The 25,696-nt window shown below is 37.0% G+C and overlaps 1 protein-coding gene and 1 long non-coding RNA gene across 4 annotated transcripts in view; one reads left to right on the top strand and one right to left on the bottom strand.

Moving 5' to 3' along the window:
- Window positions 1-13,817, top strand: part of DICER1 (dicer 1, ribonuclease III) — a 74,128-nt gene extending 60,311 nt beyond the window's left edge. For all 3 annotated transcript variants that reach the window (XM_087952114.1, XM_087952112.1, XM_087952113.1), the window contains exons 24-29: window positions 958-1,113; window positions 6,238-7,117; window positions 7,233-7,501; window positions 8,111-8,273; window positions 8,358-8,433; window positions 9,015-13,817. In XM_087952114.1, the coding sequence (XP_087808240.1) occupies window positions 958-1,113; window positions 6,238-7,117; window positions 7,233-7,501; window positions 8,111-8,273; window positions 8,358-8,433; window positions 9,015-9,180 (1,710 nt within the window). In that variant the 3' untranslated portion in view covers window positions 9,181-13,817. The remainder of the gene's footprint in view (window positions 1-957; window positions 1,114-6,237; window positions 7,118-7,232; window positions 7,502-8,110; window positions 8,274-8,357; window positions 8,434-9,014) is intronic.
- LOC148133459 (uncharacterized) overlaps window positions 1-25,696 on the bottom strand; it is a 291,809-nt gene that overhangs the window by 66,724 nt on the left and 199,389 nt on the right. The window lies entirely within an intron of this gene.

The following is a 25,696-nucleotide window of genomic DNA, read 5'->3' as shown; positions in this document are numbered from 1 at the left end:
TTAGGACCATTATTTCAATGACCAAAGTTACAACAAAGCTATGGTGATGCTAAATAAATGGTAGTTATGTCTGGTCCTTGAAGTTACATCCGTTGCAGTGCCCCCATGGTCACATGATCAAAATTCGAATGCTTGGCAGCCTGTCCGTATCAATAATTTCAACATCCAATTCCACCCACCCACGTATCTTTCCCTCATCTCTGCTCCTTTAATCATCCTGCAGTCTGCCACTCCTGCTGCCCTGCATTTTGCCACCCCAGTTGACTCTTGCCCTCTTCTGCCTTCCACCACGCAGGAGATATCCCTGAGGTGTTGTGAGATTTTGTGAGACATTATAGAGGCATGAGCTTTGCAAGGCCTTGAGGATGTCTTGTGAAGGCATCTCATGTGACTAGTACCTGTCTCAGCCAGGCATGACTCAGCAGCAGGAGGAGGAGGAAGATGATGATGGTTAAGATCAGCAGGGGTAGGATGCAGTGGCAAGATTGGCCAAAGGGCAGAGATGGGAAGATCAGCGGGTGGGAGGAATTGAAGTAGATGTGAGCATAGCAGGATGGCAGAGCCTCATATGCTGGAGGGAGCTTGCTGGACCCAATTGGGGAGGAGGCAGCAGGATGAAGCTCGGAGTTTACACAGAGTAGGAGAAGGATGAGGTCCTCACCTAATGATGGTGTGGTTGTAACAACTGCAACTGGGAGTACCAGAACTACTGTTGCTAAGTGGCGCGGTGACGTGATGTTCTTCTAATAACTACTTCACTTCACCACATAAATTCCAGTATATCCTAATTATGTTCTTAAGTGAGGGGTACCTATACTGAGCTTATCTGATGGATTTCAGCTGTGTTTCCAAAAGTTACAAATTTAATAGAGGCAGATTTTACTATCTACCTTTGTAAACAACGTGCTTTGAATTTTTGAATATTCTGTTTATGATAAACTTTTCCCCCCCTCAAAGGTCAGCAATTGTAACCTGTATCGTCTTGGAAAAAAGAAAGGGCTTCCTAGTCGCATGGTAGTGTCTATATTTGATCCTCCCGTGAACTGGCTTCCTCCTGGTTACATAGTAAACCAAGACAAGAGTAACACAGACAAATGGGGAAAAGATGAAATGGTAAGTCTTTTGAAATACTACATGTCTCAGAGGAATGAATAATTCAGTATTGAAAGTGTGTAAGCTGTACCTATTTAGTTTTTAGTGAAAGTCATAATGCAGGTTTTTTTAAAGAATGGTTGAATCAGACACAAAATAACAATTAGGAGTCTCTTTGTCTCATGACCAGTAATTTCTATGTGACACTGTATGAAAATGCAAATATTCTCTTCAGAAATAACTCAACTTGAATGCATATTTGCTCAAATAACTCAAATCAAATATTTGCTTCATGCAAAAATTATAATTGTGAGTTAAAACTTTATTTACCTGAAAGAATATGAATCTTTTTTTAAGATAAGGCCCCCATTTGGAAAACCCTGACTATAAACAAGACAGTGCCTAACTGAAGATTGCCAATTGTAATTACCATTGCTGGAAATTTATCTCCTCCCGATCCAACCCATCTTATATTACAGATAAATTATAATAAATAATGTTTAGTGTTTGTAAAATCTCAAAGAACATTATGAAAAAAATTATTTACATTCCCAGCTTTCAATTATTAGCCAAATAATTATTGGGTGTACAGAGATTTTTGTTCATTTCCTCCTGTGTTGAATACAAACTTGCTTGACGACATACTCTCTTTTTGGGGTCATAAATGAATAAAAGTATGTTTCAAAGAAACACTACAGGTTATAGAACAAAATAGTTCTGTATTGCAGAGCTAGTTAAATATGGCACAATATTCACACAATCAAATTTATTTTATCAGTGCCTGAAGAAAAGACACACAACTGTCTGAACCATATGCAAATTTTAAAAAATCTGAACAGTTCATTTCAGATACCGGTAGCTTAAATATCTTCTGCATAATTTATTTTTCCTAAACATTATATTTAATTGTTCATTATAATGTTTCAAAAATATTTATGAACGGATAACCTAAAGTAATACCATCTTATCTTCTGAATTATGTCAGGCATCTTAATCATTATTTTTCGCGTATCTGTTTTCATTCAGTCATTTCTGAGATGGATTTATACCTATAAAATTATACTCTTGATATCAGTGCAATGTCTATGTGACAGTTTTTGTTTCTATCAATCTGCCTAAATAAAAATGTAAAAAGGAATTTATGACTCCTTATTTTGTCATCTTTCCTGGCTCTTCAGTTTCACTGATAAAGTGTCCCAAAAAACAAGGGTCAGAGTTAGCATACGAAATACAGGTTGGCTTTTATCATGCTAATTTTTAGCTCTTTCTTCTCAATATCTTTTTGTTTTGTGACAATATGCTTTTTCTTGAAGATCTATTTTATTCTGTATTGCATTCATGCAAATTTTACATGTAGTATTTTCTTTGTTATGAGACATCCAAATGCATAGCAAGGAAAAATAATAGATTTGATAGTATTGGAATCAGATGTCCTTTTCGTCCTAAAGTTCTTTAATATCCAATCCCAAATTCCTGAGTTTATAACTGAAGCTGCAATTTAAGAAAAGTATTTCAGTGTTATTGTAATAAGGATTCTGTTTTTACTGTTCCAGAATAGAACCAGATTTTGACAAAGTTTTCTGATAGTTCACTATTTAACCACAGGTTGTTATATTGCCTTACAGAATCTGAATTCCTAAAATCACAACTTTGAACTAATATTTCTCCTGCTTTCTCTAAATATTTGTTGCAAAAATACATGTAAAGGTATCTTAAAATGCTTGTTTAAAGCTCCTTGATGTAGATTATTTTAGACCAAGTTCTGGATTCTTATATTACTATGAATTGCTTTACGGTATAATAAAGAATATTGTTTGCCAAAAAGCTTTATTGCTAGACTTCTAGGTGGAATAAATAAACTGAATGATATTGTTGTACTTACTTTCCCTTGAATTTATCTGCAATAATTACAACAGAAGTCCACAGTAGTTTTTTAGGTTTATAATTAGTGTTTTATCCATTAAAAAGTGATTAGATTGATTAGATTTTTTGTGTGTGTGCGTATCTGTTTTCTGAGATTCATACTTTGACTACAAAACCACTAGAGGGCACAATAAAAATATTACAATGTAATATTATTGTACCATAAAATATTTTAAGTATTGCCTAAATTTATACAAAAAAGGGAAATGATTAAAAATGAATTTGCTAACAGCATTATTGATTAGCCTGAAAGCATAAATGGATAATTACCCTAATAAAATTTTGAAAGCAGCAGAATACCTCAAAAACTATATTGTGACCATTTTTTAAAAAGGAATTAATATTAAGTGAATTTAAAAGACAAAGTTAGCTGCTGATACCTAATTATTTAAGTTGAGTAAAAAGTATAGAAGTCCAGAACTCTTCAAACTGAATAAATACCTTCATATGAACAATGTAAATGTCCAAAATTATGAACTTTTAGGTTTCTGGTTATTTATTTTATTTAGCGCATGTCAAGGTTTCTGGTAATAATTTTGGAAAGAGTAGAAAGTCATGCTGATGATACTTCCATCATTTCTAGACAATCTCTGTTGTGGTCTGTACTTGTGAACAATTTTGGTTACCCCACATATAATTGATAGTGTACAGCTGAAAAAGGTGAATAAAGGTAATCAAAATTATTAACTATTTCTTCTGTGAGGTTGTATTCAAGGATTTTTAGTTAAAATGAAAAGAACTTCATTTTTATTAGTCTTGAGTAGAAAAATTTCTGATTAAGTTAGATCATAGAAGACTTGTGCTTGTAATAAAAGAAATGTTTCCTTAGACTGTAATGCTATGCATGGTGTTAAAAGAGAATTAGACAAATCAATGGCTGCTTTGTCATGATCGTTGTACTTTATTTTATTTTAGAGGGATAGAAAATTTAAATCACAAATTCATAGTGGTAACTAGCTGAAGTTCTTTTTAGAGAATTATAAATGTTCAGCTTTCTCAGAAGTTTTCATTGCATAAAATTGTGGTTGGAAAATGACAGTGGTGGTACAGACTTGTATTCATAGATGCATTGATTGAGCCTCCAGCTGAGCAGATAAGGTCTTATCTGGTACAGGGTAGTACAGCTAAGTCTTTTCAAAGCTAGTTAGGAAAATGACAAGAAAAATGTATGTTATATCCTGTTTGAATTCCTCATTTTTTAAAAAATCTTGGATGATATACAAAGTTTCCTTTATTGTAGGGGGAGAGGAAATACAGAAAAGAAACCAACAGTTGGTTTCTTTTGGAGGTAATTTCAATTTCTATTAGGCACCAATTATACAGTAGAATTGTAAATATAACTCAGCAAAAACAAACTGAAATCTTCTTTCTATATAAATGTCCAAATTCAAAACCATTAATGTGGAGTTTGTTATTATTGCCTTCATATCATTTTTTGGCTTTCTTTAGATAGATAGCACCATACATATAAGCTGCCCTTTTTGTGTCTGTAGATATTAAAGCAGTGGTCGCCAACCAGTGGGCTGGGGATCACTGGTGGACCACGAGAAAATTTTGATGGTCCGCAGAGAAATGTCACCCCCAAAGCACCCCCCAAAGCAATTAATCCAGGCTGCGCAGAAACACAAGGCTGTGCTGCCCACATGGCCTGTGTCGCATTGCGAACAACACGAGGTAGTGAGGGGAGGGGGGAAAGGGCAGAGAGGAGGAACTTGCCCCACTCACCCCATGTGCCTCGCCTGGCCGCCTGGCCGCTTCTTTCTTCTTTTGCTTTTGGCTGCACGCAAGGAAAGCAGCAAAAGTCTTTCTTTCTTTCCCCCAAGCTCCGCCAGAAATGAGTCTTTGGGACCCTGCAAGGCATCCTGCTCCAAGAGACTGCACCAGTGCGACAAGTCTCACAAAGACTCATTTCTGGTGGAGTTTGGGGGAGAGAAAGAAAGACTTCCGTTGCTTTCCTTGTATGAAGCCAAAAGTCGTCCCCGAGAACAGAGCTGGAGACTGTATCCTGCAATCTTAAATAAATAAATAAATGATCGATCGGTAGGAAAACGAGGTGGGGAATTTTCCTGCAGACCTTTTGGGGAAGCCACCATGGGTCAAAATTCATATTAGTGGTCCACAGGATTTAAAATTATGAGTTTGGTGGTCCCTGAGGTTCAAATGGTTGGTGACCCCTGTATTAAAGCATCCTGAAAACTACTTAATTAACCCTTAAAACATTTGAATGACCAAAGTCTGATGAAATATTTTTGCATGAGATCATAGAAATCTCAAATATTTTTAACCATTTTTGTTTGTTTGTTTGTTTTGTGCCCACATTTCCTTCTGTGATCTTGTGATGATATCTGAAAAGATTGCCCTCTTAAGAATTTAGGGATGTAAATAACTTGTAGGAGGCCAGTTCGATAATTAGATGTTTTGATATACAGGTAGTCTGCGACTTACAACTGTTCATTTAGTGACCATTTGAAGTTACAACGGCAGTGAATCAAGTGACTTATGAGGATTTTTCACACTTACCACCATTGCAGCATCCCTGTGGTCATGTGATTTACATTCAGATGTTTGACAGCTGACTCACATTTAGGACAGTTGCAGTGTCCTGGGGTCTGGTGATCCTTTTGTTGACTTTCTGACAAACAAAGTCAATGGGAAAGTCAATTCACTTAACAATTGTGTTACTAATTTCACAGCTACAGTGATTCATTTAAAAATGTGGCAAGAAAGGTCGTAAAATGAGACAAAACTCACTTAACTAATTTCTCACTTAGCATAAATTTTGGGCTCAATTGTGGTTGTAAGTTGAGGACTACCTGTATAGCACTTCTTTTCTGAATTACTCTTGTCTTTATCTTCATCCAGCTAAGACAACTGTCATCAGTTTAGCGTTTTTATTACTTCCCCACGTTGAGCATTAGAAATGAGACAAAAATTAGTCTGTATCCTAATGATTTCCAAATCAAAATACCCAGGTTATTTTACCATTAGATTTATTTAGATGTTAAAAACATGGATAAGATTATGGAGCTTAACAGCAAACAACTATGTGGGAGAAATGTTTGTTCCAAGATCTACCTTCTAAGAGGAATCGGAACCACTGCCCAAGAATATTTCTATTGATAGACAACATTTACTGCATTTAAATTTTATCTACAGCTATTTTACATGAAGTTACAACATTATTGCAAAATTTTAACATGAAGTTTTTTTTTCTATTTTTAGACAAAAGAAGGCTTACTGTCTAATGGAAAACATGATTATGACGATGATGACGATGACGATGAGTTAATGTGGCGAGTACCCAAGGAAGAAACTGAGTTTGAAGATGACTTTTTAGAATATGATCAGGAGCATATCAAATTTATTGACAATATGTTAATGGGTTCTGGAGCATTTGTAAAGAAAATATCACTGTCTCCGTTTTCACCTGCTGATAGCAGTTATGAATGGAAAGCACCCAAAAAATCATCTTTGACTAATGTTCAATTTTCATCAGATTTTGATGATTTTGACTATAGCTCATGGGATGCAATGTGCTACTTAGATCCTAGCAAAGCTGTTGAAGAGGATGATTTTGTTGTAGGTTTCTGGAATCCATCCGAGGAAAATTGTGGTATTGATGCTGGAAAACAATCTATCTCATATGATTTGCATACAGAACAGTGCATTGCTGACAAAAGCATTGCAGACTGTGTAGAAGCCCTTTTGGGATGTTATCTGACCAGCTGTGGGGAAAGAGCTGCCCAGCTTTTCCTCTGTTCATTGGGTCTGAAAGTGCTTCCAGTTATTAAAAAAACTGAGTGGGACAATGTTCTGTACTCTTACAGAGACCATTTTAATAGCCAACAGAAGCATTCTTCAGCAAACTGCATTTCTGCCTCTTTAGCTAAGCAAGAATCTTCTCACTATAAAGACTTGGTATATGGCTGTTTAAAGATTCCTCCAAGATGTATGTTTGATCATCCAGATGCTGAGACAACCTTAAATCATCTTATATCAGGCTTTGAAAACTTTGAGAAAAAAATTAACTACAATTTTAAGAACAAGGCTTATCTTCTTCAGGCATTTACTCATGCCTCGTATCATTACAACACCATTACTGGTGAGTCACATAGAATTTTCTCTAAGCTTGTGTACTTAAAGGAATGGAAATTATTTGAAAGAGGTGTTAATTGTATTATTCTATAATTCTCTCTTATCCCACAATCCTTATCAAGATTGTTACCAGCGGTTAGAATTTCTGGGAGATGCAATTTTGGACTACCTCATAACTAAGCACCTTTACGAAGACCCACGACAGCACTCACCAGGAGTCCTAACAGACTTGAGATCAGCTCTTGTAAACAACACCATCTTTGCCTCACTGGCTGTAAAATATGACTACCACAAATATTTCAAAGCTGTTTCTCCTGAGCTGTTTCATGTTATTGATGATTTTGTACAGTTTCAAATGGAAAAGAATGAAATGCAAGGAATGGATTCTGAGGTTAGTCGCAAAAATACTAGTAATTTTGATTTGAGTATCATTTAAAATATATGGATTTATGCATAGGACATAAAACATAGCAATAATGGTATAGACAACTTCCTGTAATTCAAAAGTGCCATTTGGAATATATATTTACAAATTAATGAATGTGTTCAAATAAATCATACATACACACAAATCCACAGATCATAAAAACATAATCTCTCAGTTGTATGCATATGGATACAAATAACCCCTTGTAAAAAATAAAACAGAAATTTCACTTCCCAGACAACAGAAAATTGAGTTGCTCTTTTTACTACAAGGAGAGAGCAACTCTCAGGCTTGGATTCTACCTATGAGAAGAAGGCAAATTTGCTAAAAATTTTGCTTTCCTTCTCCACTGCTGCTGCTTCCTGTCTTATCATGTCTCACCTAGCAGCCTTCTTAGTAATGACGCTGATAGGCCTCTGCCAAAACTCTTTCCACAGAATTCCCTAATTCTGTGCAAGTAGCCAAGTAAGCCAGTTTTATCACAGTCAAACAAACTAGGATACAGTCCAGTTGTATTTTTAATATAAACTTTGCAATGACTTTTATTGGGCAACTCTTTCTGATGACTTTTAGCTCCGAAGATCTGAAGAAGATGAAGAAAAAGAAGAAGATATAGAAGTACCAAAGGCTATGGGAGATATATTTGAGTCCCTTGCTGGTGCAATTTACATGGATAGTGAAATGTCTCTGGAAATGGTTTGGCAAGTGTATTATCCGATGATGAGGCCATTAATAGGTAATGTAATTGTTTTCAGAAAAAAAAGGTTCTGTTTATTATTTTGATCAGGAGATTACAATTTTCTATATATTTTTATTATAGAAAAATTCTCTGCAAATGTGCCCCGTTCGCCAGTAAGAGAGCTGTTGGAAATGGAACCAGAGACAGCCAAATTTAGGTAAGAATTCCTGTTTTTAATATTTAAATAAATCTATATAATAATTTTATGCTGACTTTGTATGAGAGAGAGAGTGGGTGGTAAACATGTATCAAAAACTGGTTTATACTAGTATATATAACTCTACAATTACATATAAGGTCCATGATTTTACTTGGTTATTGTCATGCGCAAATAACCAGAAACAGAAGTTGAGTTCAAAGCACAAAATTTATTACATGCTACCTATACACAAGACTCTGATCTACTAATGGTCAAGGCAAATTAATGTTAAATAAAAGTCAACATAATTCACTGTGGGGAGAGGGGTGGACTTTGGTCTCTTGTGGGAGCATAGCAACTCCAAACCAATGATATGTTTGCCTTGCCTTCGGATTCTGCCAGATCATCTCCTACTGTTATCATATTATTGCAAGAAGACTAAATAAATATATCTGTATTTACCAGGAGTTGAGTTCAACTCAAGAGAATTTTTAACAGTACTGTGGGATTACTATTGCTATTCTTTGGAATTAATTTCATATTTACTGTTTTCATTGTAATTTGATTTTTTGTTTTTGTTCTAATTTGTATTCATATAGTCCTGCTGAAAGAACTTATGATGGAAAGGTTAGAGTAACAGTGGAAGTTGTAGGAAAGGGGAAGTTCAAAGGTGTTGGAAGAAGCTATCGGATTGCCAAATCAGCAGCAGCAAGAAGAGCTCTACGAAGCCTCAAAGCAAATCAACCTCAGGTTCCGAAAAGCTGAGACGTCTTCTTAAAAAACAAATATACCATAAAGAGAAAAAATTTAAAAATATATGTGTTGAGAGGAAAAAAACTGAAGACAGCAATTAAAGTTTGGTAATAAAGTAGTTAACAACATTAACATGTATACATAATTTTGGAACTAATTGTAGTTATAGGTTTTTTGCGCAAACACAATCTTGTCTTCTTTCCTCACTTCTGCTTTGTTTAATCACAAGAGTGCTTTAATATTTAGCAAGTGTTCAAAACAATTGTCAGGTCCTTGGGTTTACTTTTCCACTACAGTACAGGTTTGCTTTGCTTAGCTTAAAGGCCAGGGAGCCATGTCTCTTGTGAGATAAATATCTGTATCTCTATTATCTAGAAATATGGATATATCTTGAAATTCCTTTAATCTGTGCACTAGTGCCAGTCACAAAGCAGTTATAAACTGTGCTGGATAATATGGTGTAAAAATAAGTGTGCCAGTATTGTCCTTGTTCTTTCCATGTCATCTTTGCATTAAGATGGCATTCCCAATCATTATTGCACTTATTTGTTAGGGACAGATTTTTAATTGAAATGTCTTGCATTCAATAGAATTTTAAATTTGATGCCACATAGTCTTGCATTAAAGGTTCTTGCCTTAAAAATATGTACACCCTCAAAATTAGAAAACTTTCAGGTTTTTTTTAATCTCTTTGGAACAAATTGTATTATATTCCCTCCACTTTTAGAATGCATTTTGCAATGATAAATCTCTGTATTTACAGTACTTGTTAGTTTAGCTGTGACTTAACTTATTACGCAAGTAATAGAATTGTATTCATATATCTGTAGTGAGGTTATTTTTAACATTTCAAAGGAAATTATTAGTACAGACTTTATTTGATATTGCAAAGGAAATGTTTTTTCTTAATTTACATTGTTAAGAAACCAAGAGTCTAGACTAAGCAGTGTCCATTACTCTTGTAGAACTTCCTTTCACTGCAAGGGGCTTATGCAGGAGATTTTCTTGGTGGATTACTGCCATGGTTTACTGGAACTTAATAATGATAATTGCACAGTGTGAACTGTTGCATTTAAAAAAAGAAATAAGAACCTTTGACATATCGCACCTAAAATATGCTGCAGTTTTTTATTGGATACCTATTTAACAAATAGAGCACCTTTACACCTTTAAAAGCAATTTCCACATAATTCTTACTGTACTTTTCAGAGTTGCATGCATATTTCACCTACCAAAGCTGTGCTGTTAAAATGCCATGGAAGTTGTTGTGTGAGAGAAACTGCCATACTTTTGATACATCTGTGACTTAGGTTCTTTAATGTAGAGTGACTAGCTTATTATTGTTGTTTAAGTTGATATGAAATCGTAAATTGTTAGGCTATGCCTCAATTTCTTTATACATTTGTAGGCACCCTTCACTTAAATACCTCAGTTCTTTGTTCTTTTTATGTCTTTTTTTCTCCTTTTTTGCATGCATCGTTTTTTGTTTGTTTGTTTTTGGTGCTATGTGTATGTATTATGCTTGAAATTTTAATTTTTGCACTGTAACTATAATACCTCTTAATTTACCTTTATAAAAAGCTGTGGGTCATCTTGCACTCCCACCAATATCAATAGAGGTTTGCTGCAATTTTACCCCTGTTAATTATGCTTGAAGTTTGAGAGAACTGAGCAAAGTTTTTAATGTTTTCCAGCACAGTGGTTTACTCTTGATGCTTTTTTAAGTGCTAAATTACAGATAATCCTATTCTCCACATTTAAAGGCACACACCCCTTTCCACACCAGGATATTCATTCAAACTGTAAAAAAGGGGGGAGCTTCTGGTTTATCTTTGTGAATAATAGAATCATAACTTAGTAAGAAAAAAAATTAAGTTAAATTTCAGGATTTAATTTTGAGTGACAGATACCTTGCTTAAATTCATAATAATGAATCAAAATAATATTTGTGTGCGGCTTAATTTAATGAGAGAATAAAATGCATGGAAGTGCATACAAGTTTTTGTATGTGTATAGCGCAACCATTTCAGAAATATGAAGAAGCAGTTTTTTCAGCTTTAAAATAGTCTGTTCTTCATTTCAGCGTGAATGGTTACCATTGATTTTGTTCAAAAAGAATTAAATATCTCTCTCCCCGCCCTCTCTCTCTTGGTCCCTCCCTCCCCTCTCACCCCCACCCCAAATAGATAAAGACTGATACTAAAACTGTATTTTGGATTATGGATAGGTGCTATGGCATTGAAACAAGACATAATTCCTCTTCAGCCTCTGATCCTTTAGTTGTTTATATCCATATTCATACATCATATTTCCGCTTTCAGTAAAGCCGGGGGGACGGGACGACATATAAGATCTCCTTATGGAATAACAACACTGTAAAGATGATTTTAAAATAAATATTGTTAAATTCACCATTGTGGCTCAAAGTAAACATAACTACTAAATAATTGTTAGTAAAATGGTTTTTCCCAGGAACCTTTTCCCTGTTTTTTTCCAGATTAGCCTTTAAAAAATACTCATACAGGTGTTTTTTTTTAAATAATGTGTGTGATCCCAATCACATATATACATTTTTGCGGTTTTATAAAATGCCATACCCAAAATACAATACAATCATATTCAACGAACACATTTCGTACTTGAATAATTTCAAAGAATAGGATATTACATGATGGCAATTGAAGAGTCTGATAATTAAATTCCCTTATCTAAACCTATTCAGTGCCTCCACAATACAACAAGCCATGTAATTGAAATTACTGAATAAGACCAATTATAAATCTGGGTCCTGCTGCTGTGCGTGTCTGTGCACAGTATTGTAATGTCTCTGTTCTGGCATTTAGCTCAATTGTTAGAATGCACAAAGGTAACACAAAACCCACACATAAACATTTTTCTGCTTTCCCTTTTCTAGAAAATACAATTGGGTATTTTGGGGGTATTTTTGAAACCTAAATTTGAAAATTAGGACCGTTATTTTTATATACACCACAAGCATCAGATGAAAGGGACTGTTGCAAACCTGTCTTGTATAACACAGATTCGTCATGTAGACAACTGAGGGGTTAATGGCATAAATGTATTTTCAGATGTTTGTCTATATGTTAAACTGTCTTGCTTACGGTCCTCCTAACTATGCTGCATTTTTTAATTTTTATTATGGCTTTGTTTTGTGCTATTCTGTTCATATAGCATAAGTAATCATTGCACTTGGTACCATGCTTTACCTCATTTCAAGGAGAAATACCCTTTTAACAGAAAATATGATTCGGGGCTTGCTGCTGTTTTGGTTTGTTAAATTTGAATAAGACCACTAGAGTGTTTGCAGTATGTCAGTTAACTTGTACAAGTGGAAAAGGCCATTTGCTGTTGGTTTCCTATGGCATGTTAGTATATTTGTGTCATTTAAATGACTGACTAATGAAACATTTCCATGGAGCCCTTTGTATGATTAGAAGATACTGCCTCAAGTGTGTACTCCTGTATTTTATAAGATTTCTTTCTGTTGGTGATGCTTTATGCCATAGTTTTTGGAAGTTTCTCGTCTCCACAGGAGTATATATTTCAATAGATACAAAAGGCTGCAACAGAAAGGAGTTGAGAGGAGTATCTTTGCATGAACAGAATCTTGCTAAATTCTTCCCTCTATCTTTATCACTTATTTTTTAATTTCTTATACCACATTTTAATTTTTTTATAAAAATGGTTAAATGTTAAATTTAACTTTGATGTACTCCCCTTGATGTAAATTCACATGTCTATATGATGGTCACTTACATTCTCCTTCATTTCGGATGTGAAAGGATCTGGTAACTTTTTATAAAAGTTCTTTTCAGTGTAACTCTTGGTTCTGTTCCATTCTAAATATACTATAAGTGGTATAAATTAATAGTAAAGGCCTTTTCAAATTGGAAGTTATTTGACCATACTAAAGCCATGCATTATTCTTCTATATTATTCAATGAACATAGTAGAATAAGTTGTATGTGACTAATGAACACAAGGTTGAATCAAAGTTGAATCAATCATATTGATGGCAAATTTCATGTTCAGTAAGGAAAGATTTGATAATTATAATTATATAATTTTTATTCAAAAATGTATAATTTACAACTATAAAACATAACTGAAACCTAACAGCATTCACCAGCAGAAATCTGATAACAGATCTCCAGGGTGTCAGTGTAGAATACAAAACAGTAGCCACAATGTATTTGAAGAATAATTCTACATATATCTGTCTGTCTCAAAGTCTGCTAATAGGTTCCCTCTACTTGTTTGTGTTTTATAATTTGGATAACCATAGACTGTTTAAACTGATGTCATTCATGTAACTGGTTTACTACAAAAGGAAGTTATATGGAGAAACAGAAGTTGGAAAAAAAGTTGAAAATTGCAGGCTTTTAAACTGTTAACAGTTTGACTTGAAAATGGTTAAAATCAAGTAGAATGAATAACATAATTTTATGGACAATAAAAGATTCCCATCACATGCTGCAGCTGTCTTAAGGGACATAAAATGTAATTCATTCATACTGTAATCATGCTGCAGGAAATTGCAGTCTGCACCTTATGGATCACAGTTACCTTTAATATTTTTTTGTAAAATTGTAGCTGAATCTATCCCCAATAAAGTTATGTTCTGTTCATTCTTGTGTTTTTTCTGTATTTAACACAGCGATGCGTATATCAGATTGGATTATTGTTCATTAAACATACTGCCTTTACTATAAGAGCCAAGCATACACAATAAGTTTCTGATTTCACACGTACATTTGAACAATAAATGGTATATGAAATCTTTGTCAATCAAGGAACTAAATCTTCCTAAATCATAATGAGAATATAGGACAGATAGTTCATAAAAATAGTCTTCTCCACGAGACACTTTCATCTACCTTATCAGAAACAGATTTTAGGAATAGAATTCTAAGAATGAAGATAAACTAACCTGCAGTCTAGGAATAGATAAGACTTCAACCTGAGTACCAAAGCTCTATGCCCTATTTTGTCCCAGAATTTTTTTCCTAATAAATAGTCTGATTTGGAAGCAGGGTAATCAAGCTAATAATTCTTCATAAACCTTTCTGTTTAAATGCAGTGGAACACTGTTTGATCTCTAAAAATTATCACTTGTTACTAAAAGATTAAAGCAGGAATAGATGAGCTGAATGTCCAATGTCTTAATCAGTATACTACAGTACCCCATTTCTACAGCAGCAATAGTTTATCCTCAATTTTACTCACAAAGCATCTTTGTAAAAAAAATCCACTTTCTATAGTAATAAGAACTTTTCCCCATTTAGAAATGACTATGTGGTTTTGAAGCCATTTTTTAATCTATCTTCCCTATACTTCTCATTAGCAGTCGCTAAAGTTCTTAACTAACTACTGCCAATCATGAGTTTACTTCAGTGTACATTGCATTCAGAAAGTATTCATACCCCCTTTTGTCAATTTTGTTATGCTGCAGCCTGATTCTACAGTTGCTGAAATTCATTTTCTTCCTCATTAATCTACATTCAACACCCCATAATGACAAAGTGAAAACAGAAATTTAGAAATGTCTGCAAATTTATTAAAAAGAAAAAACTGAAATCACTTTGGCATAAGTGTTCGGACCTTTTGCAACAACACTTGAAATTTAGCTCAGTGCCTCCCATTTCTTTTGATCATTGCTGACATGTTTCTATGTCTTGATTAGGTAAATTGATTGGACATGATTTGGAAAGGCACACATCTCTACAGAAGGCCTCACAGCTGACAATGCATACTGTAGCAGAACAAAAGCCACGAGGTCAAAGGAACTGTCTGCAGAGCTCAGAGGATTATAACAAGACAGATCTGGGGAAGATTACAATAAAATTTATGCTGCACTGAAGGTTCATAAGAGCATAGTGGCCTCTATAATTCTCAAATGGAAGAAGTTTGGCACAACCGAGACTCACTCAAGAGCCGCCCACCTGGTCAAAAGGCAATCGGGGCGGGGGGGGAATAAGGCCCTTAGTAAGAGAGGTGACCAAGGATTCGATGGTCACTCTGAGCTCCAGAGATCTTGTGTGGAGATGGGACAGAGTTCCAGACAACCATCACTGCAGCCCTCCACTGATCTGGGCTTTATGTCAGAGTAGGTAGACGGAATCCTCTCCTAAGTGCAAAATACACAGAAGCCTGCTTGGAGTTTGCAAAAAAAGCACCTGAAGATTGAGGAACAAGATTGTCTGGTCTGATGAAACCAAGATTGAACTGTTTGGCCTCAATTCTAAACATTATGTCTGGAAGAAACCAGGCACTGCTCATCACCAGAGGTGGTATTCAGCAAGTTCTGACCAGTTCTGGAGAACCGGTAACGGAAATTTTGATTAGTTTGGAGAACCAGCAAATACCACCTCTGACTGGAGATTTTACAGTATCCTTCCCCTGCCACACCCACCAAGCCATGCTCACAGAACCAGTAGTAAAAACATTTTGAATCCCACCTCTGCTCATCACCAGCCAATATCACCCCAACAATGAGTTGATCATGCTGTGGGAGTGTTCTTCAGCAGCAGGGATTGGAAGACTGGGTTGAAGGAAAGCTGAATGGAGCAAAGTACAGGGATATCCTCAATGAAAACCTGTTCTCCAGCACCCAGGACCTCAGACTGTGGCTAAGGTTCACTTTCCAACATGACAACAATTCTAAACACACAGCCAAGACAACAGGAGTGGCTTAGGGCAACTCTGTGAATGTCCTAGAGTGACCCAGCCAGAGCCCTGACCTGAACCTTATTGAACATCTCTGGAGGGACCTGAAAATGGCTGTCTACTGACGGTTGCCACCCAACCTAGACTCTTTGCAAGGAAGAATGACAGAAAATCCCCCAATCCAGGGATGTAAAGCTTGTCATGTCATACCCAAAAAGACTCAAGGCTGTACTTGCGGCCAGAGGTGCTTCAACAAAGTACTGAGTGAAGAGTCTGAATACTTATGCCAATGTGATGTTTCAGTTTTTTTAATTTAAAAAATAAATAAATTTACAGACATTTTTAAAATTGTATTTTCACCTAAGACATGGGATACTGAGTGTAGATTAGTGAGGAAAAAAATTTCAACAACTGAAGAATCAGGCTACAGCATAACAAAATTGACAAAAGTGAAGGGGGTCTGAATACTTTCTGAATGCACTGGAAATAGTTCTTGCTTGAATTCTCTGGCACTTTGGGTGACTTGAAATGGGACATAAAACTATTTGAGTAATTGATATTACAAGAGAAAAAGTGCATGTTTTTTAGAAAGATGCAGTTCCATTCACCATAGCTAATGAATACTCTGTGCATTCCGAATATATTTGTGAGTGATGAAGCACCACAGTTTAATTAATAATACATGTTTATGACTTGGTTTTGTGATTCTTTTCCCACACAAAATGCAGCCTTTCAACTGCTTACAGGGAGACGTGTTGTTGAATTTATACTCTGAATGTTACAATGTTTTTATTGGATTTTCTCATATATAACAATCCTTAATATAATGAATTAGAAGGCTGAAAAAAAAATTCCAGGCTTTATTACATACCCTGTTACATTGGTGTTGTACCTGCACCAACAATGGTGAATTTTATTACTACTATTGTAAAACAATACACTGCAGATGTGTGTGGACAAAAGCTAAACTTCTTACCACCACATCTTATAAGTTGGATGCATTTCTAGGTATAAGCAGTCATACAGGTAATTCTCGCTTACCAATCGTTCAGCACCCGTTTGAAGTTACAATGGCACTGAACAAAGGACAGCTGTAACCAGTCTTCAAAGGCTACCCCTGTTGCAGTGCCGCTAAGGTCATGTGATCAAAATTTGGGTGTTGGGCAATCAACCCACATTTTCAACTGTAGTATACACCTCAACAGCTGCCAGCCACCTACTATTCCCCACCATCTCTGCCCCTTTGGCTGCCCTGAATGAGAGTGTGGCCCTTGGATGCCCATAGCAGAGTGGCAAAGCCTCTGCCCAAGGGCCTGGCTGTGGGGTGGGGCTGATGGAGGAAGAAGGGCAGTGGTACAGGCGGTGGTTCCCTGGGTAAGGTGAGGGCTGTCAACTCTGAAAAGGCCTTCATCAGGAACAACTGTCACCCACATTACCACCCAGCCTTTGCTGGCTCTGTCCTGCCAGGCTCAATGAACTCCCTTTGGCAGACAAGGCTCTGCTGCCTCCAGTTATGTGTGTCCCAGATGTGTACACTTGCCCACTACCTCGATACCAGGCCAGAACAGAATGGCAAAAAAACTGATGGTGGCAGTCAGAGAGGGCTGGGGAGTGGCAGTCAGATGAGACCCAAGAAGCATTTCTGATGTAATGGTTGCCCTTTAGAATGAGCTCCCAACCACCCCCAATGTTTAGTTGATCTCATTGCTGCTGATCCTTAGAAAGTCTTCAAAGACTTGACTATTCCCCAAGCACTGGGATCAGGAGTCCTGTTGGGAGAGTGTGCAAATGAGAGCCAGATCCCCTATTATTGATAGTTGTTATGTTGTTGTTTTATCTTGGATAACCTTTTTCTTGCAAGATTCTCAAAGTAACCCTAGTTAAGCTGAACAGCCATATAAACTCTTTAAATAAAAATGTTTTTTACTCTCACAAGACCTTCTGGAAAAGAGAAGATACACTTAACATAATGTGAATTAAGGTGTATTCCAGGAAGCAGAGAGAGAAGGGCGAAGCAAAGAAATCAGGGTCAGGTATTAAAAAATAGGATTTTCCCTGGTAAATAGAAATAATTGCATCAGCTGAATGCCCCATTTAGCTTCTTTATAGACTTCCCAAGTCTATCAAAAAGACATTTTCCTTAGTCTCCTATCTTGGACATCAAGATACTCCTTTTGAATTGTTGATAATCTGTTAATTATTACATTTATGGAAGAGATCCAATCTAAAAAACTAAAGAAAAATTTCCTAACAGTGAAAATAATTAATCACTGGAATGGCTTGCCTCCAGAAGTTGTAAATGCTCCATCACTGGAGGTTTTTAAGAAAAGATTGGACAGCCATTTGTCTGAAATGGTATAGAATCTCCTGCTTGAGGAAAGGGTTGGACTAAAAGACCCCAAAGCTCCTTCCAACTCCGTTATTTCCTTAGCCTCTTATAAGTTTTCTTTATCCTAAGGTTAGAAAAACCTGCAGTCCTCCAGAAGTTGATGAACAATTCCCAGCAACCTCAGCCAACCACGATGAGGTATAATTCAACAGTTTCTGGAGAACCACAGGCTTCTGGATCTTTGACCTTAAAAAAACGAAACAGCTTCTAAATCAGGGCTGTCAAACTCCCAGCCCTCGGGCCAGATGCATCATGCACTGGCCATGCCCACACCCAGTTTAGCAAAGAGGGAAAAGGTCCCAATACGTCATGTGATGCCACCAGGACGCCAGGAGTTTGACACCTCTGTTCTAAATGAATGGCAGAAAGATGATTGAATAATAAATCACATCACAAAGGTGATCAAAATAAAGCCTTTGCCATAGGTTTGGACATGAGGATGGTAGAGAGATGGCTAATGATTCTTGTTATGAAAATAAAAGCATTGTCAGCATGTGTCTATTTTCATCTCCAAAATATAGAATATATAGTGGTAGAAAAACAGGTCAAAGAGATTAGCTCTTAAAAATTACAGAAGCATAAGATGGCTAAATAATGTTTTCTATAAATTGTCAGGCATGGACACAACAAACTATGAATTACTTTCCTGCCCTGACTTGATCAGGAAAAGGTCCAGAAGAATACAATGTTCATTTTTTTTTAATGTTGTAAACACTTATGAAAAAGAAAGAAGGCAGGAGAAAAGTTCATTTAAGTCCTTGACTAAAAGAGGCTACTTCTGCTGTTGTAAAAAGGCACTTAAACTGTTCCAGTGTAATTGCAAACCCAGAGAAACTCAAGAAATTCATCTTAGCTAATAGCACTTGACTGTCACCATGCAACCTGTCCTGCCATTTGGCAATGTTTGTTAAGACACCTTGAGTCTGAGGTTTTTAATTGTTGGCTAAGTATTTGTATAACACAGATACACACAAAGAGAGAGAGAGAATGAAGTTTATCCAAAGCCAGAGAATGACATGAAAAGTTTTAACTTAAGCAGCAAAATAGAAAGGCTAATCTTATTTAAAAGTAATATGTGTTTCTTGATTGAGTGCCCAGATACACTCAGCTGGGACATTTTAGTGGAATCGGTTCTAAGTTGTTATACTGAGCTATAGAGACTAAGGTTTCCTGTGTTCACATTGCCAGACCTGAAATACTCTTGTGGCTGTGTTTAATAAAGAAACGAAAGTCTCAGGGTAAGGGGATATGATTTTTTATGACAGAAGGAATGCAAATAACTTTTAGTCTCCTTGCCTAGACCGGGTTTGGTCTGATTTGATGGAGTTTAATAATGACTTATAACCTGTGCTGACAATACACAGGCCTCTGCAACGTCATTTAACTCATTTATTCTGCTTGCTGTAAAAACAAAGAGATGGCAAATAAATATATGGAAAGTTCATTGTTTGTCAGAGGGACCAAGCCAAAAGTTTTCAGTGACCTTTTAAAATATAGTCCCTTGCTAGTACTAAAACGTCTGTCACTCAACGCACACACATGCATGACTTGGCCTTTTAACCCATGCATCTTGTTTTTCTCTCTTTCAACTGGTTGTATGAATTTCAAATCAGCTGTAGCTCTTTAAGTCCTCCCACCCTCTCTCTCTTTCTCTCTCTCTCTGCATCAGAGGATTACTGTAAATTGCAGCCTGACAATTACAATGTACAGCGCACTGGAGAGTTATTAATGGATAGGCCTACTGATGGCCTTTCAGCACAAGATCGGGCCTGGTATTCCTCACTCGTAATTGGATCCAGGACTTGAGCCTAGGCTGGAGAGGAGGCTGGGGGGGGGGGCAGAAGAGGGGCTGGGCTGCAGGGCCCTGTTTTATCAGAGGAAGGTATCAATTGATCATAGATAGCTCCTATTGGCGACGTCAAAAGCTCTAATTCACCCTTTTCTTCCTAATGACTTGTATGGGCTTAAGCGGCTCCATTGCTTGACAGCCTGCTCAGCTCCATTGACGAAACCCGGCAGGTGGTTTTAATAGAAGATTTCAATGGGGAGTGATTGTAGGAAAGACCATGAGGCAGGCGGAGACACAACAGAGCTGAGGAAAAGGAGAAGAAAGAGGCTGTCTGCTTTCGGTACTATGAGAGAAGGCTAATGTGACGAGAACTGAAGTTAACCACCACTTCCATTTACTTGGCACCTGCGGGGGGCTAGTTGAAAGAGAAAAACCCAACCAGGTTTCAAATTTTGCCTGGAATTTTTCTCTTTGGATTGGCTCTATATTTTAAGCAGAGTATAAATTATGCTTGACACATGTAAACGGAGTGTGGTGGTGGCACAGATACAATAACCCACTCAAAGCCATCCTGGAGTAGAGTGGCATGGAAATACCAGTAATAAAAAACCTCTTCATTTCCTTCTCCTTAAAAAACAACAACAGAGGACTTTTTCTCAGAGTAAAGGCCAGTATGTGTGTGTTGGTAGGAGGAAGTAATCTTCCGAATAATTTATTTATTCAGAGATGGAGTAGTTCTGTATAAGTATGCACTCTGAGTCTAGGATTAGACACACTTAAGGATTATCCAGTTTGAACAACATTTCCTGGACAAATACATCAGTAAGCATCCAGCTGTTTTTTCAAGCTATATGTACTTTGCTATATGTACTTTTCACTTCAGTTGTCCGTTTAAGAAAGTAAATACCAGAATGCAAATAAAATGATGTGATTTGGGACAATGAGCACAAAAATATTTTGGGACAATGTGCATACAAAAGAAGTGTTTTAAATAAAATGCATGCAAAATATAGAAGAAAAGAATTGCAGACTGATGGAGATACGGATATCAATATTACTTGTTAATGCATTTGTATAGTCATATAAATCTTCTCATACAATTGCAACTCAAAAATAGCTTGCAATAAAAATGATTAAAATCAAACAATAATTGCAGAATGACTACTTCAAACTCAGTGCATCCACAAAACCTTAGCAACCTAATTGGTTTTTAATGACAAAACCAGTCTGTCAGAATAATCTAAACCAGAGGTGGGATTCTACCAGTTCGCACCTATTCGCTAGAACTGGTTGTTAACACTCTAAGCAGTTCAGAGAACCGGTTGTTAGAAGAAATTACTGACCTAATCCTGTAAGGAAGGCAGGAAGGAAACATTCCGGTGTTGCTTACAGAAACTGCCTCTGTTAACCTTTATTACATTCTTGGCAGGACTAGACTTCCTGTCTCAGGAACTTCTCTGGAGTTTTTTTCTCCTCCTTTGCTGGTACTTTGCTTGTGTGGAATGACCATTCAAAGTTACAATGGCACTGAAAAAAAGTGACTTATGACCATTTTTCACACTTACGACTGTTGCAGCATCCGCACAGTCATGTGAGGCCAGGCGAGGAGATGCGTGCCTCAATGTGAGTGATATTGAGTTGGCCACGCCCAGCCAATAACATGACCACCAAGCCATGCCCACCAACTTAGCCACGCCCACAGAACTGGTTGTTAAAAAATTTGAATCCCACCCCGATCTAAACTCTTAAATCTTAAATCTTGAATTTGGTTCCATAACTAACTGACAACAGGTAAAGTTATTACAGCAAGACTAGGGATCGCTTAAGTGCCTCACTGAAATGGCAGCTTTCTGGCCAAGTTCAAGGCTACCTTGAGTCCATATGGGCCACATTTAATAAACTAAACCAGGAGTGTCAAACTGGCAGCCTGAGGGTCGGATGTGTCATGCATAGGTCACGCCTACCCAAGCTCTGCAAAGGGAAAAAAGTCATGAAACATCATATGATAGCAACATGAGACCACAAGTTTCACACCTGCGAACTAATCCATGAGTTTACTATTGTGGGAACAATTGAACTAATTCTGCAGAGGAGTATATTCTTAAATTTTAATGTATTCATTAGATGTATAACCAGTCGTGGTTCGCCAGCAGCCGGTGCAGACAGCAATGGAATCAGACAGTAGGGAAGACCGGGGACCAGTCAGGGAGTCTGTAGAGCAGGGGTCCCCAACCACCGGTCCGCGGACCGGGACCGGTCCGCGGAACAACTCCTACCGGGCCGCTGGCTTGCTGGGCGCCGCCATCTTTTTTCATGAAAAAGTGCTTCCGGTGAGCTTTTCCGGTAGAAAGCTCACCGGAAGCACTTTTCATCAAAAAGATGGCGGCGCTAGCGCTGTGAGCTTTTCCGGCAGAAAGCCATTTCTACCCGAAAAGCTCACCGAAAGCGCGCCGCTTCTTTTTGATGAAACGCCTTCCGTGAGGTCACCGGAAGCACTTTTTCATCAAAAAGATGGCGGCGCCCGGCTGATGCCGGTACCGGGCCGCAGCGCCCAGCTGATGCTGGTACCGGGCCGCGGCGTCAAAAAGGTTGGAGATCACTGCTGTAGAGGACTTGGACCAGGGTCCTGCATCCAATGCAGAGATGCGGCCAGGAGTATTTGGGAGTGGGATGCTGCCTTCAGAGCCTTCAGAGTCTGGCAGCAGCGAGGCAGAGGACCAAGGGAGCCTGTTCCCAGTGCACATGTGCGCAGAGCTGCTAGAAGGCAAGAGCAGCTGAAACAAAAGGGGCGACTCAGGAGTAAGGCTGGGAGATGATTGCCCCTCCCATAAGGTATAAAAGTCAGGCCAAAATGACAAAACCTTTACAGGAAGCAAAGTAGTTTGATCGGTTCAGAGTCATCCTTGAAGCTCTCTGCACTTTGGTTGGTTTTTCTTGTACTCCGTTGGTTTCTTTTCTAGTTAATTTGATATTTCTGTTTTGGTAGCAGTTCTCAGAACTGAAAGGTGTGTGCTTATCTTGGGGGACTGTTTGAACTTAATTCTGGCTGGGAACGAAAACAATTCCCAGTGTTGCAATAAAATAAGTTTTGTTTTAAAAATAAGTTTGTGCATAATTATGGTTTATGAAGCCTGGGTCAGAACATAACCTAAGAATTTCAGTCAGCATACAAATTCACCCCAACAGACAGTGAGAACAGACAGAAGGCTGGGTCTTTGCCTTGGTCTAATATTTTAACCATCAGACTGACTCCTTCACTCACCTACTTTTCAGATAGATCTCAAATTAAATACATATTAAAATAAACTGAAATAGCATTTGAAATAAACTCCATAAACAATTTGCCACTTAATTGCCTTCCCCCCCCCCAAAAACAAACAGATCTTGGGATTGAAAACAGAACAGCAGCTACATTTGATGTTAAGCAAATCCAAACAAAATAGAACAGCTGGAAAAGGAAACTATAACCTTGTGTTAATGATTGTGTAATAAATAAATACATCTGCAAGATGTTGATGGAATAAAAGAATTATGCCAATGAACTTATTTTTACAGGTTTGGCAGTTTTTGCTTACTAGCAGTACACGGTGGCATTATTTACTAGAGATACCACAGGAATGCTTAATTTCTACTTAAGCAAACCTTACAATGGAGAATTGTAACTGGTGAGGAAATTGTAACTGGTGAGGAACAGCCTACTTTCTGTCATCTGCCATAAGAATATTTTAAGGGTTAAAGAATATTTTAGCCCTTGTGTAACAGTCCCTCAAGATCTGATTCAATGCCAAAATATAATCCACATAATGGTAGTGACAATAGTTGGTGTCTGCCACCTGAATTAAAAACGAAATTATGAAAATCATATGTGTAATCTCCTGAGTTCTACAGAGAGAACACAAAACCTGAGAAGAAAGAGCAAACTAAATCTGCTAGCAGAATATCTGTCCAAATTGTTTGTCATTCTCATGTGATTTTCAATTATGCTGTTTAAAGCTGTTTCAGGAATGTTAGTTTTTGTTTTCTTTTTATAGTTAATATCATTTTTCATCATATTGTAAATCACCTTGAATTGTTGAGGTGCCATTAGTAGGAAAAACATTGTACTGAAAAAAACAGAGCTCCCAAAAGGAATTGGTAGTTGGTTTATATGCAGATGCTCTTAGAATTGCTATGGAAGAGGCACAGTATAAGACACCTTGGCTTGCTTTAAAACTTCTAAAACTATATGGTAACACTACAAAACAGGTACCGAATTATTCAGGTGTGACATACGTTTGCACTCCTCACTGACATCACAAGCACTTTATCCAATAAATATCCATACTGCTTGAATAGTTACACAGTAGCACATAGTGTGTACATTAATAATGGTGACACAACATTGACAACTCAGGCTAGTACAGCAAGATATTGTGGTCTGAGTGCTGGGGGGAAACTATTCTTGCCATAAAAAAACCAACTTTTGGAGGAACAAGTATAGGTCCACTGTGCTAAATGAACAATGATTAAATAATTTGTGTTATATAAACTTTAAATTAGAGAATGTGGAATAATTTACTGCTTTTTGATAACTAAACCAATATGGATTATAAATTGGCTATAATTTCATTTCACTGTAAAGCAAATATATGTTGTTTTGTGTTAACTTAATTTAATCATCCACAATTGAAGATGCCATCCTTTTGCAAGTTCAGCATTTCTATGTTCTGTGCCCCAAAGTATTCTTGTTTTAACAGTGATTCTCAAACTTAGCAATTTTAAGATGGGTGGATGTCAGTTCCCAGAATTCCCCAACCAGTCTAGACAAGTTGACACGTTTGAGAAACACTGCTGTAGAACATAATGATGCTGAGAACATAGTAATTCTGAGATTGGTCTGTTCATAGCACTGATGCTCAGTTGTAAAAGTTTTAAACAAAAACTATTTTTAAACTTATGCATCATCTGCAACTGTTATAAACATTTTCTTCCATCAACATGTATATTTTCCTTAGCAAAGAAGTATTTTGTTTTAGGTCATGGGAAAGGCCTTTAGGCAAAAGGATTCTAGCCTGATTTGAAAGTTGCTCTGGATTCTCTAATCCCACAGTGTCATCAGTGCTGGAGAGCTGAATGGTTTATTTCCAGCTCAGCTTGTATGTACTTGAAACTATATGAAACCTAGTACTTTACACTGTTTTGAAATGCTACAGTTCCCCAGACATTGTGGAAACTCTGGTCTCACTCACTGCCCAACTTCTGTTCATATCTTCTTTAGGAGGTCTTTCATATGGAATGGTGGTTTGATGGCCTTGCAGCTCACTCAAATGTATTTTTCATAATGCCAAATGCCTACAGCATAAAGTTATGTAGAGAAAGAAGGATGCCAGCCATTTTATTTTTTTCTTCTACATTATGGGTATGTGGACCTCTTGGTGTTTTGTTTTGTTTTTTGTTTTATTCTAGAATCTTCAGAATGTGAAGCCACAACAACGATTGTTTGATAATTGTTGGTCCATGTATGCTTGCAATAATGAGGATAATTAATTGCAAGTGTGCTTGAAACTTATTCTAAAGGTTAGGCATGAAAACAATAGTGCAGGCAAACATGTAGATCCCAGCTTTAATGGCCAGTGGGCATTGAATCAGTGGGTGAAGGGAATGATGCAGAAACACTAGTGCAT

Source organism: Notechis scutatus, chromosome 1 (genome assembly GCF_049901735.1).
Source record: "Notechis scutatus isolate UNSWTSFEM ecotype Mainland chromosome 1, rNotScu1.2, whole genome shotgun sequence".
Taxonomy (NCBI): Eukaryota; Metazoa; Chordata; class Lepidosauria; order Squamata; family Elapidae; genus Notechis; species Notechis scutatus.
Note: the sequence above shows the minus strand (reverse complement) of the source record. Positions and strands in the feature narration are given on the sequence as shown.